Genomic DNA, 11,036 nt, shown 5'->3' on the forward strand with positions numbered 1-11,036 from the left:
TCACTCCTGTGGTGAGTCTTGTTTTAACAACTCTGAACATTATTTGCAGATTCTTCATGGACCACATGAAACAAAAACTAAAACTGCATGCACACAGCAAATACGAAATAACTTCAGAATTATCTCTCTTTGCAAGATTCAACGTGCACTGGTAGAAAATAGGCCTTTAGTCCCGGTTCGCAAAGGCCATTAATCCCGGCTGTGCAACCGGGACTAAATATGCGCGACTAAAGCCCCCCCCCCCTGTCGCGCCTCTTACGAACCGCGACTAAAGGCCCGTCCACGTGGGTGCCAGGAGTCCGTCGGGGCGGAGGACCTTTAGTCCCGGTTCTCGTGGCTAACCGGGACTAAAGGCCTCCTCCGCAGGTTTAGGGTTTTAGCCCCCCTAAACCTGGTTTCTTTTTAATTTGTAGTGTTTTATTTCTTTTATATTTTATTTTGTGTTTTATTTTAATTTTGATGAAGTTTCAGTACACATATTCTACGCTACTATATACATGCATATGAAATTTCAAACAAGAAGAATTCAAGAGGAATATATAATATATATTCAATCTCGGGTGACCATATACAACTTCGAACAAGTTTCCATACACAATTAGGATGGATGACCATATACAACTTCGAACAAGTTTCAATCTCGGGTATGCATATAAATTTCTTCGTCCTCGGTATAGTGTTCTCCTTTAGGATTGATGACTTCCCTCATGAAAAATCCTGCTAATTCATCTTGAATTGGTCGGAAGCGAGCTTCTGGACTAAGCCTCCTCCGCAAGTTATCCGTCGCCTTCCGCACGCTATCCGATGCCTTCCGCTCAGAGGTGTGTCTCCGGATGTTCTCACAAACATAGTATCCACATAGATTGGTCTCCGGTGGCTGCTTATCCACATTAACTAACCTTCTAAAATCTAGCTCATGTTTGAATTCACCGACAATTTCTTCTGAGAACCGTCTCCAAACCCTACAGGGCAAAGAAAATTAAATGAACAAGGGAGTTATTAGTTACTTGATATTAGGAAATGAACGAAAGAGACCGATCGATATAGAGCTCAAATGATTGAAAATAATTACTTTTACAGCATTTTTCTCATGTCGGCCCAACGCTTTGGATCCGAATCCATAGTCCATGATTAGAACTCTGGAGGTGTGAAGTTTAATATTTAGCAGAATCCAGTGGAACCTGCGGACACGTTACATGCATAGTCATGCATAACTCATCGATTAGACATACCATGCATGGAGTAAACAAAAGAGAATGGGCACAAGAGAGAAACACTCACCCAAAATGGTAAGGAAATAGAATATGACTTTTGAGTTGATGCTTTCTAAGAAACTTGTACAAGTCTTTCTCCATGTCTTCGGGGTGATTTTGTAACACATGTCCATTAACGATATGTGGGTCAATGAACCCAACATCATGGATGTTTCTTATTTTGCATTCCCAAATCTTCAATCTGCATAATAGCGTACGCAACAATATAGTTAGGACAATATATATATATAGTGCAGGCATTGAAGAACGAGATGAGGTAGAAATAAATCACTTACAGAACGTAGCAACTCAGCATAGATTTGTCGAGCTCGCGCAGATTGAACAGCTGGAACAATTCACTCATATGAACTTGTACAGAGTACCGTTTGGTGTGATGCTCCTCTGTAACATCCGCATAAACATATTCTTTGTCGGCCCATGTTATGAATTGCTTGTACCAACGTAGCAGATTTCGCATTTGTGGTGGTAGACTCTTTTCCCGCGCAGGCTCGACGAGAGGCCCATTCCGCACATATTGTAATGCTATCTCACATACTGGCGCATCCTCAAGGCCTAAGGCACGAAGAGTCAAACCCATCTCGGACGCTTGTTTCACGTCACTCGCTACAGTCAATCCAAGTGCTGCCGCAGGTGCTATGATCTCGGGGTCCTCTTCCGGACCGGCTTTCACTATGAGCGGGGGGATCGATTGTTTATTCTGCATCCCGAGCTGGTCAACTTGTTTCCCGCTTTTTTTTACTTTCTTCTTTCTCCTCCTTCAATATTTTTGCTTGCCTACGAAGTTCATGTCCATAGTCGTCAGGCATATTCAGCTCGGCTTGGGACGGTGTCGTCAAAAAATCCTTAGCCCACTTCTTTTGCTTCTCAGTGAATACTTGCTTGGGCTCAGGCTCTTTTATCGCCTTCATATCCGCCTTTCATTTCTCATAATGAGTAGACGCGGCCAATTTGGTTTCAGCTTCACTAAGTTCCCAAGGCCTTGGGAGGAGAGGCTTCAGTGATGGCTCCGGTACCCTTGTGGTCTTAGGTACATAAGGGTCCGGGTTAATAGTCCAGGAGCGGGTTTCCTTGCTGTCCGCCTGCTTCTGCTTCTTCGCCGGAGGTGGATTGGGGGGCGTCGTACCCGCCGGAGGAGGATTGGGGGGCGGCGGCTGCTTACCCGCCGGAGGTTGTGGATCGGGGGACGGCGTCGAATGGCGTGAAGGAGGTGTAGGTGAACCACCACGACCACCACCACCGCCACCACCACCACCACCACCATCGGAGGGGGGTGGACTTGTTAGCCTTGGCGCCTCGCCTGGAAACACTATGTACTTCTTTTTCCATAGAATGATCTGGCGCTTGACATCTCCAAGTCTTCTCTCCCCTTCGGGTGTAGCTTTGTCAATCTCCAGGTCCTCAAACTCTTGGACTATGTCTTCCACCGTGACACGAGCATAGCCATATGCAATGGGGTTGTTGTGGTGGAGTGCTCCAGGTGTACAGGGTAAAGCACTGCCGGTAGCTACCTTCGTGGAAACGTTCCCCACGGGATAATGCAGATCACATTCTTTCATCTCCTTTACATCATCCACGGGGTAGTGAGGCTCCGGTGCACGAATCTCGATCATCGGTGCATTAGCACCAGGCGGGGCATCCGTGGAAGCCACGCTGCTTCTCCGCTGCTGGCTTCCGCGATCCGCTTCATGATCTTCATGCGGCCCTGCAGCCGATTTTTCTTTTACTAGTTCATGCACAGTCTGCTTCAACTCATGGAGTTCCGATGCAAACTTCGCCAAAAGATCTGCATCCCGGTCCGTCTTTCTCTTACGGCTTCTGTAACAGTACGGGTCATTGTCCTGGGAAAACCCTACTTTTCACGGAATTCTGCCTTTGCCTCGTACACGTCCTCCGTGTTCATCATTTCCGAGGGCTGTTGTCAGTGCTGTACAGACCTAGAAACACAAGAAGCATTACAAACCTGCAATCCACAGAAAGTGCTATACAAGTAAATCATATGTAGGATTATTTATGTACTACACTAAGCACATTCTGACAATCTGAGTGTCACCCATTTATTCACTACATGAATTACTTAATATTAGAACTAAACTCACGAGAACTACATTCCTACTGTTACAGAACAAAGTAGAACTTAGAATCAAATCCAACTATGTGCAACAATTAATAATTGAACCTATATAATTTCCTGGGCATGTACAACAAGAGGATACTAAGATGCGGTTAATTTGTAAAAAAACATGTGCTCAACTGAAGATATGGCAACTGAAATAAACAAACTGTGACAAAGAAAAAGAAAACTATACGTTCAAAATTATATACCTGTTACTAAATAAACTATCATGTAGCTTTCTTGGTGGGTAAGTGACTATGAGAATCAATGATCTTTGTATACTATGCAGTCGGACCGTCTAACTTTCTTGGTGGGTAACTGTCCAGAGCCGCGCTCTGATCATCTCCCTTCGGTCCTGTAGCATGATTAAATTCAGAGAAGATTATTAGGCCCATCGAGATCCCAAGCGAAATACGAAGAATTTGAGTAGTAACATGTATCTAGTAGAAATAACTTTTTTTTTTTGGAAAAGGAGGTCATCCTCCAGCCTCTGCGTCGGAAAGATGCATGCGGCCACTTTATTAAAAATCCGACAGTAGCAAAGTCTGATCTGCAAAGTACTGCTCACAAAAGGAGCAAAGGAAAAAAAAATAAAGAGTACAAGTCTCAAAGCCGCATCCGGCTGGACGAGGATCCACTAAGGACCTATCCTATGCAGTGATCGCCATCCAAACCGGTTGAAAAAAACCCATGCTGCCATCTCCCATCGGTTGCACCCAGTAGCCAGCTGCTCCCTGAAGGCCGTAGGAGTGAGTAATGACCATGTACGGATTCATGCCGTAGCCCGGAATATGACCTGCAAGAAATTAATCATAGGTTTTCTGTTAAAAATCATATCATTCGTACAGTTCCATATAGCCCAAATAAGTGCGCATATTCTGATCCGAATATTACACGCGATATGAAAATTCACCCCATCAAGCCACGTTTCAAACAAAGCTTCTATGCTATTAGGAGGTGAAATATTAAAGGTTACATGCACCGACCGCCAAAGTAACTTAGCAAGAGGACAATCAAGAAATAGGTGTTGTATTGTTTCATCCTGATCACAAAAACAACACTTCGAGCTACCTACCCATCTCTGCCTCAATAAGTTATCTTTGGTTAGGATCACTTGTTTGTGAACAAACCACATAAATATCTTAATTCGTAAGGGCACTTTAACTCGCCAAATATGAAGCAATCGTAGGATTGGGCCAGAATTGATGAGATCTAAGTACATAGACTTGACCATAAATAAGCAACTACTCGTGAGCTTCCATCTAAAAGATTCTTCCTCATCGGAAAGGTGCACTTCCATTAGCCTCCTAACTAAGTGTAGCCAAGAAGTTCAGCGTTCCCCAACTAGAGATCGTTTGAACTGGATATTCAAGGGTACCGTTTGCATCACCGTTGCTATGAACTCTTCCTTGCTTTGAGCAATATGATACAGGGAAGGATATTGAAGAGCTAGCGATGTATCACCTAATCACGTATCCTCCCAAAACCTTATTGTTGAGCCGTCCCCAACATTAAACTTCACCCTATGAAAGAAAGTTTCTTTCACTCGCATGAGTCCCTTCCAAAATGGTGAATCATTAGGTCGTAAGTAACCTGGGCTAGAGTTTTGAAGTGTAAATACTTGTTGCGAAGAATCTAGGCCCACATTCCTTCAGAATGCAGCGATAGTCGATATAGCCATTTACTCAACAAGCATTTATTTTTCACCTCGAGATTTTCAATCCCAAGACCCCCGTTCTTTGGTCGACAAATAATATCCCATCTTACCAGACAATATTTTGTCTTAATCTCGTTAGATTGCTAGAAGAATCGAGATCGATAAATCGATAAAAGTCTAATCTCTTGCGTATCCCTTTGGACACCTCGAAAAAAGACAGGAGGAACATCGGCATGCTCGTTAGTATTGAATTAATCAATACTAGTCGTCCTCCATATGACATAAGCTTACCCTTCCAGCAGCTAAGTTTCTTCTCGAATCGATCCTCGATACATTTTCATTCTTTATAAGAAATAACTAACAAGTGAAGCACACCAATTTCTAGCTAGAAAATCAGAAAGATAAGTGGCCGGCGAAACCTGCTTCTCTTGTGCGGACAGGGAGAAGCCGAACTGCTGGAGCTTCAACAGCTCCGCTGTGTTGTCGTCCCTCCGCTCGTGTGCTCACGGCCAGGCTCTCAACATACAGGATTTCGTGTTGTAGCTGCCCGCCGTGTCGATCGTCTCCTCCACCAACGCCATGGACCGTGACACCTGTCGCCAAGGAAGGCCGCAGGCCGCTAGGATCCGACCATGGCGGTGCATGCTCGGGGATGTGGCGAACGGAGCACAATTCCATCTCGGAGGAAAGAAAAGAGAAAAGGATCGAAGAGCAGGTCGAGGCCCTACGGCCACCATGAGACCGCCACTCAAATTTTTGTGTTGCATCTCAGCAACACTGTACAACAGGATTTGATGGCCAGCTTCCAAAGCCAAACCGTACCACCGCCCCTCCTGATGCTGCACATGAATGATCTAAGAAGAAAGGCAGATAGAACAGGGCGACGTCCAGAGGTGCAAGGCGAGGGACACAGCGTGTCCCACATACCAAGAGGCATAGGGAGAGGCGGTGATGCCCCGATGACGCCAAAGGCACGAGGAACCGGCGCTGGAGTGGATAGGCTGCGTGCCTGAGGAGAGACAGGCGGCGCTCCCCATGGGACGGTCTTGCCGGCGAGCAGTAGGACGCCGTCAAGATCAACCTCACCTGCTCGCCTTCGACGGTTGCGCTCCCCGCATGGCTTGATCGTGGTGCGTGAAAAAGGACAGAAAGCACAACTTCGATGGAGAATTGGAGATCGAGAAAGGGCCGTGGAGACGATGCCAGGACGCTTGCCCAACCGGATCTCCTCCCTGCGTCGTCCAGCAGAAACATCACCACCTGCTTCCAACAACAAAGCAAAACAATTAATCCCAAAAAACAGACAGACACAACCAAACGAAAGAAAAAAAATAGAAACAAACCAGATTGCGCCGCAAGATCCACCGAAGCAGGAGATCGCACAAAACAAACATGGGAAGAAATCGAACCCCGCCCAGAGCGACCAACCCGCGGAGAAGTCGAACCCCGCCCCAAGTGACCAACCTGAGAAGACGGGCGAGAATGACAAGATGAAGCAGACCGATCCGGCAAAACAGCAGGAGCAGCACCACCTGCCGAGCCACCGCGCCGACCAACAGTAGCCCCCCGCGAACCAGAAGGCCGTCCAGAACGACGCGGTCCATTACGACTGGACGAAAAAGAAACCATCGAACTAATACCCACGTAAGAGACACCAACGAAAGCCCCAGGCAACATCACGAAAAAGAAAGCCATCTGTTTATAGGCTCCGTAAGCGGCAAGATCTCCAGAAACCACGAGGAAAGCGGCACCGATCTAGCAGACTCCCGAACCAACGCATCGAAGCGGTGCCGCTCTATTAGAAGGAAACACCGACCAAACCAACAGCGGCACGCACGCAACGATAGCGACAGGATCAGATTGCGACATGACGACTGGCCCAACAGGAACCGATACACGACGCGATGACGAATAGCAAACCAGAAAGCGACTTGGGCCAACAGCAGCAGAGATCGACAACGACAAGACAACTGGGCCAATAGCGGCCAGAACAAAAACCAAAGACCAATCACAAAATCGAAAAAGCATCGAAGCAAAAGGGACTGTCAGGACACAAATTTCAGCACAAAAACTGGCCGCCACGCAACAAAAAATACTAAACCAACCAAACCAAGCTGCACACACGGTCAAAAAATTTCAAACCAAAACTTGGGCACACCACTCATTTGTATACAGCTGGGTACCAAAAAAATACACGTGCCATATTCCAACTTACCCAAGAGTCATTTTCAACCAAGTGGGTGAATATGGGAGCAAAAGCACCCCGGAAATAGAGGCTTGGGTATTTACACAGGATGCTTGAGCATCAAACTGTTAGAAACAATGGGCCTAACCCATGTACAATTTCTAAAATCTCAAACAGAGGCCCGTAAAAAAATGGCAAGTGATGGTGCTAAAGTTTAGAGGAAGTGTTTCACCACTTTATATAGTGGGTTCTTTTTTTTTTTCGAGAAACTTTCAATCTATAGACCTTCTGTCGCCCATCGGTGCTGAGAAGCGCTCGCGTCGCTCTCCAGGGGAGCGGCTCGGGCGAAACACAACACCGCCGCAGCAGCACCCCACTTCCCACAGGCTCCCCCTCGCCGCCGTCGGGCCGCGCCGCCGGGCAAAGCCCGTGCGGCAGCCGGCGGCGGCGGGCCTCCCTCGCTCGGTCGCACGCGCGCGGTGGCCGGCCCTGGACGGCGCGGCGTGCTTCGCGAGGCTATGCATCGGGGCGGATCTGGCCGTCTGGCCACATCAGCGGTGCGGTGGCGCTGGGCTGGGGCGGCGGCCCCAGGCAGCGGCGCGTCGTCCTCCCCTCATCCTCGCGGTCGAGTGGCGTGGTGGCGTGCCGTTTGGCGGTGGATCGGGGTTTCGGGCCCAGATCCGGTTGTCGCGGGCCGTCGGCGGGATGCGGCGGCATTGGCTGCTCTGGCCCGCGCGGGCGGCAGGGCGGCTGCGCGTGGTGGGGACCGGCGGCTCTGGTCGGCTGCGGGTGGATCTGGAGCGGCCGCTCCTGACCTGCTTCTCCTGCTGGACGGCGCTGCTCGGCCGGGCCGGCGTTCTGGTGAGGTTCTTGTGGTGTGCTTCGGCCGGCGTGGTGCCGATTTGAGCTGTTGGATTTCCTGGGCGGTGGCCTCTGCGTGGTGCGGGTGGTCCTGCCAGCGGATGTGTTCGGCGGCGCTACTTCCTCCCAAGTCCGGTTCGTTGATGGATGGCGATGTTGGACTCCGGGACGGCGGCCCCAGGACGGTGGTTGATGTGTCGGTGGCCGTGGAGTTCGTGCGGGCGACGCGGCGGCCGCGGTGTGCTTGGTGGAGGGAGGCTCGTCTCTCGCAGCTCGGCAGCGAGGCGTGGTGGTGGTCCCTGAGTGGCGATGGCGCGGTTGCTGCGCAGGGGTGCGCGGGTCAGTGGAGGTGCTGGTTGGCGTCGGTCAACCGCGTGGGAGTGGTGGTGTTGCTGATTCGGGCGAAAGCTTGGCCGGTGCTAGCTGGCCGTCGGCGGCGGCGCTCGTGGGCGTCGCTTTCTTCCTTGGAGGCGCCATCGTGGTGATCTGTGCATCCTCATCTCTCGGGTCAAGATCTCTGGGCGAAAGTCAGGATCCTTGTTGGATCAAGCGGCGTCGTCGTCTCGAACGTCGGTTTCCCTCTTGGGGGCGCCGTTTTGGAGATCTTGGTCCCTTTTGTGCTTCCTGCAGGCTGGACGTGCACGGCATCGCGGTCAGCAGGTGCCCGACTGGCGGTGAGGTTTGTTTGGCGTTGCGACGCGTGTGGCAACGACGATGGTGGCGAGCAAAGCCGAGTCGCGGCTTGTCCTTTTAATGTCGAAGGTCCGGTGCGCCAATGGGTGTGCCAATGCTGGTTTCTGACTGTGACAGAGAAGTCGGCGCTGTGGGAGGCGAGGCCGCTGCGGCAACGATGACTCCATGAGGGCGGTTTTCAGCGTGCGGTGCTCTCTGGATGTTGCGCTAGACTAGGTCGGTGCGAGGCTTGCAACTTTCTTCTCTGAAGCTCGTCAGCAAAATCGGAGCTGCCATGTCCTCGACGTTGCGGTCGACTGTTTGGCGTTGTTGTAGCCAGGTCGTCCGCGTGTGCCCCTTGTGGGGTTTGTATCTAGGTTTTCGCCTGGTTTTCCTTTAATTAACCGGGCAACTCTCTTCTTCTTAATCAATGAAAATGGCAAATCTTTTGCCTCGTTTCAAAAAAAAAAACTTTTAATCTATTCATCTTCAATCACGACAGTACAACGAACACCAGAAATAAAAAAAATTACATACAGATTCGTAGACCATCTAGTGACTACTACAAGCACTGAAGCGAGCCGAAGGCGCGCCGCTGTCATCGCCCCTCCCTTGCCCGAGTCGGGCACAACTTGTTGTAGTAGACTGTCGGAAAGTCTTCGTGCTAAGGTTCTATAGGACCAACGCATCAGAACAACAACCGCCGCCGATAAAGAGAAACTTAGATCGAAAGGATCCAACCTCCACACTAAGTGTTGTGTTGAGAAGAGAAATAGAAGACCACACGCGTGCTTGCCTTGCCTCGCCTGGCCGGGCACAACTTCCTTTTGCCGTTTCATTTTTTGATGTCTTAGCAGACAAGTTAATTATTTCTTGTCCGGTAAGTACATGACTTAGAAACCAAGTTGGTTTGAGATCGTGATCACGACACGATACTGCTTCTGGTCCTATTATATATACCGCTACCAGCCGTGGCCAAAGACACAACAAAAACATCTAGTGTTTTGCCACATCTTGCAACTTACGCCGCCACATTAGTCTATTCCATCCCGAACGACGGCGTGCATCGACGTGCGCGAGAGGAGGTCTCTAGAAGCGTTCCTCCTTGCGATTCTACACCGGAAGAGGACTAATTAGGTTTTTGAGAAGTGCTCTGCGTGACTGCTCCAGTTCGTCATCACGGGTAGTCTTCTGTCCAAATCGGGCAGCGCTACTCATCGTCATCTACAACACCGTTAGCAAAAGATTCGACGTCAACATCGTCATCAACAACATCACTCCCACGGTAGCTAACGAACAATACGGCAATATGTTCATGTCTCTATTTGTAGTTGTTGTTACATATGTGATCATGCCGTGCATGTTATCCCGTTTGTCTAGTATGCTAGATTATTGCATGCTATTTTTTTGTACTATTCATGAATTATTTACTGGAATTAAAAATGGATTTGCCTAATATTCCAACACAGACGTGTACAAGCTAAGAAACTTGAGGCTTAGAGTTTAACTCTGAATCATCGAACCAAATATTTAAATCCATGCTGAGGCACGCATATAACTAGTGAACAAAAAAGTACGTCGCCATCTCTTCGGAGACTGTTGATATCGATAAATGTGACTCAAATATGGAAGTAGACAAGAAGATGGTGATTAGATGTTGCTGCCCACTCAGAAGAAGATCCCCACCACCCATTGAGTGTGCCCCGCGCTGCCACCTCGACAAGGCGGCAGCGACAATAGGGTTGATCAAAACCACTGATTGTGAGCCGAACAAAGGTGAGGCTCCTATCACCGCCTCAGGGACAGGACCAGGGTACATGGGAAGAGGGAGGTGGCGGAAGGTTAGTGGTGGTACCTCACAACTCTGGCTTGGCCTCCCTCTTAATTTTCCAGCCCTTCCCTCCTCTGTCCATCTCTAGCACTTTACAAGGTTATTATGGACTCTGTCCATCTCTAGCACTTTACAAGGTTATTATGGATGGTTATTATTTAGGAACCAAAGTATTCTATGAGTTATAGTCGATATTTTTTTATGATCTCTTGACATGAACAAATTCTACCCGCCATCTTTAAAATTCATCCATCCATAAACATTCTAAGATAGTTTGAAGGTGTGAAAGTTGCAGGTTCAAGTGTAAAAATATCGATTTCGAAAAGAAGGATAACTATCAGCATCATCATCGGTTGATGCACACAACCATATATGACTTCCCTACTTATAAAGATTGGAGTTGATGGTCTTCTCGCATCACCCACCTGAATCCCCCTCCTTTC

The 11,036-nt window shown here is 48.8% G+C and overlaps 1 protein-coding gene across 3 annotated transcripts; it reads right to left on the reverse strand.

Annotated features, from left to right (window-relative positions):
• Positions 1–2,999: 2,999 nt before the first annotated feature.
• Positions 3,000–6,838, reverse strand: LOC123144324 (uncharacterized). 3 transcript variants are annotated; one of them, XR_006471370.1, is made up of 4 exons: positions 6,388–6,838; positions 5,464–6,304; positions 3,597–4,183; positions 3,000–3,234 (listed from the first exon to the last, which is right to left on the reverse strand). XR_006471370.1 is itself a non-coding variant. In XM_044563424.1 (2 exons), exons 1-2 carry the CDS (start codon positions 6,646–6,648, stop codon positions 5,813–5,815), a joined length of 753 nt encoding a protein of 250 aa, XP_044419359.1. In that variant the 5' UTR covers positions 6,649–6,823; the 3' UTR covers positions 5,364–5,812. The 3 variants fall into 3 exon arrangements, 1 of the variants encoding a protein (XP_044419359.1); XR_006471371.1 differs by having other exon boundaries at positions 3,100–3,208; XM_044563424.1 differs by lacking the exons at positions 3,000–3,234; positions 3,597–4,183 and having other exon boundaries at positions 5,364–6,304; positions 6,388–6,823.
• Between the last annotated feature and the right edge of the window lie 4,198 nt (positions 6,839–11,036).

The sequence above is a fragment of the Triticum aestivum genome, chromosome 6D (assembly GCF_018294505.1).
Source record: "Triticum aestivum cultivar Chinese Spring chromosome 6D, IWGSC CS RefSeq v2.1, whole genome shotgun sequence".
Lineage (NCBI taxonomy): Eukaryota > Viridiplantae > Streptophyta > Magnoliopsida > Poales > Poaceae > Triticum > Triticum aestivum.

Excerpts from the sequence above, each read along its gene's own strand:
- LOC123144324 (XM_044563424.1), bottom strand. The coding sequence starts at position 6,648 with ATGGACCGCGTCGTTCTGGACGGCCTTCTGGTTCGCGGGGGGCTACTG. Across the intron at positions 6,305-6,387 it reads GGATCTTGCGGCGCAATCTG|GTGGTGATGTTTCTGCTGGA; the intron begins GTTTGTTTCTAT and ends TGTTGGAAGCAG.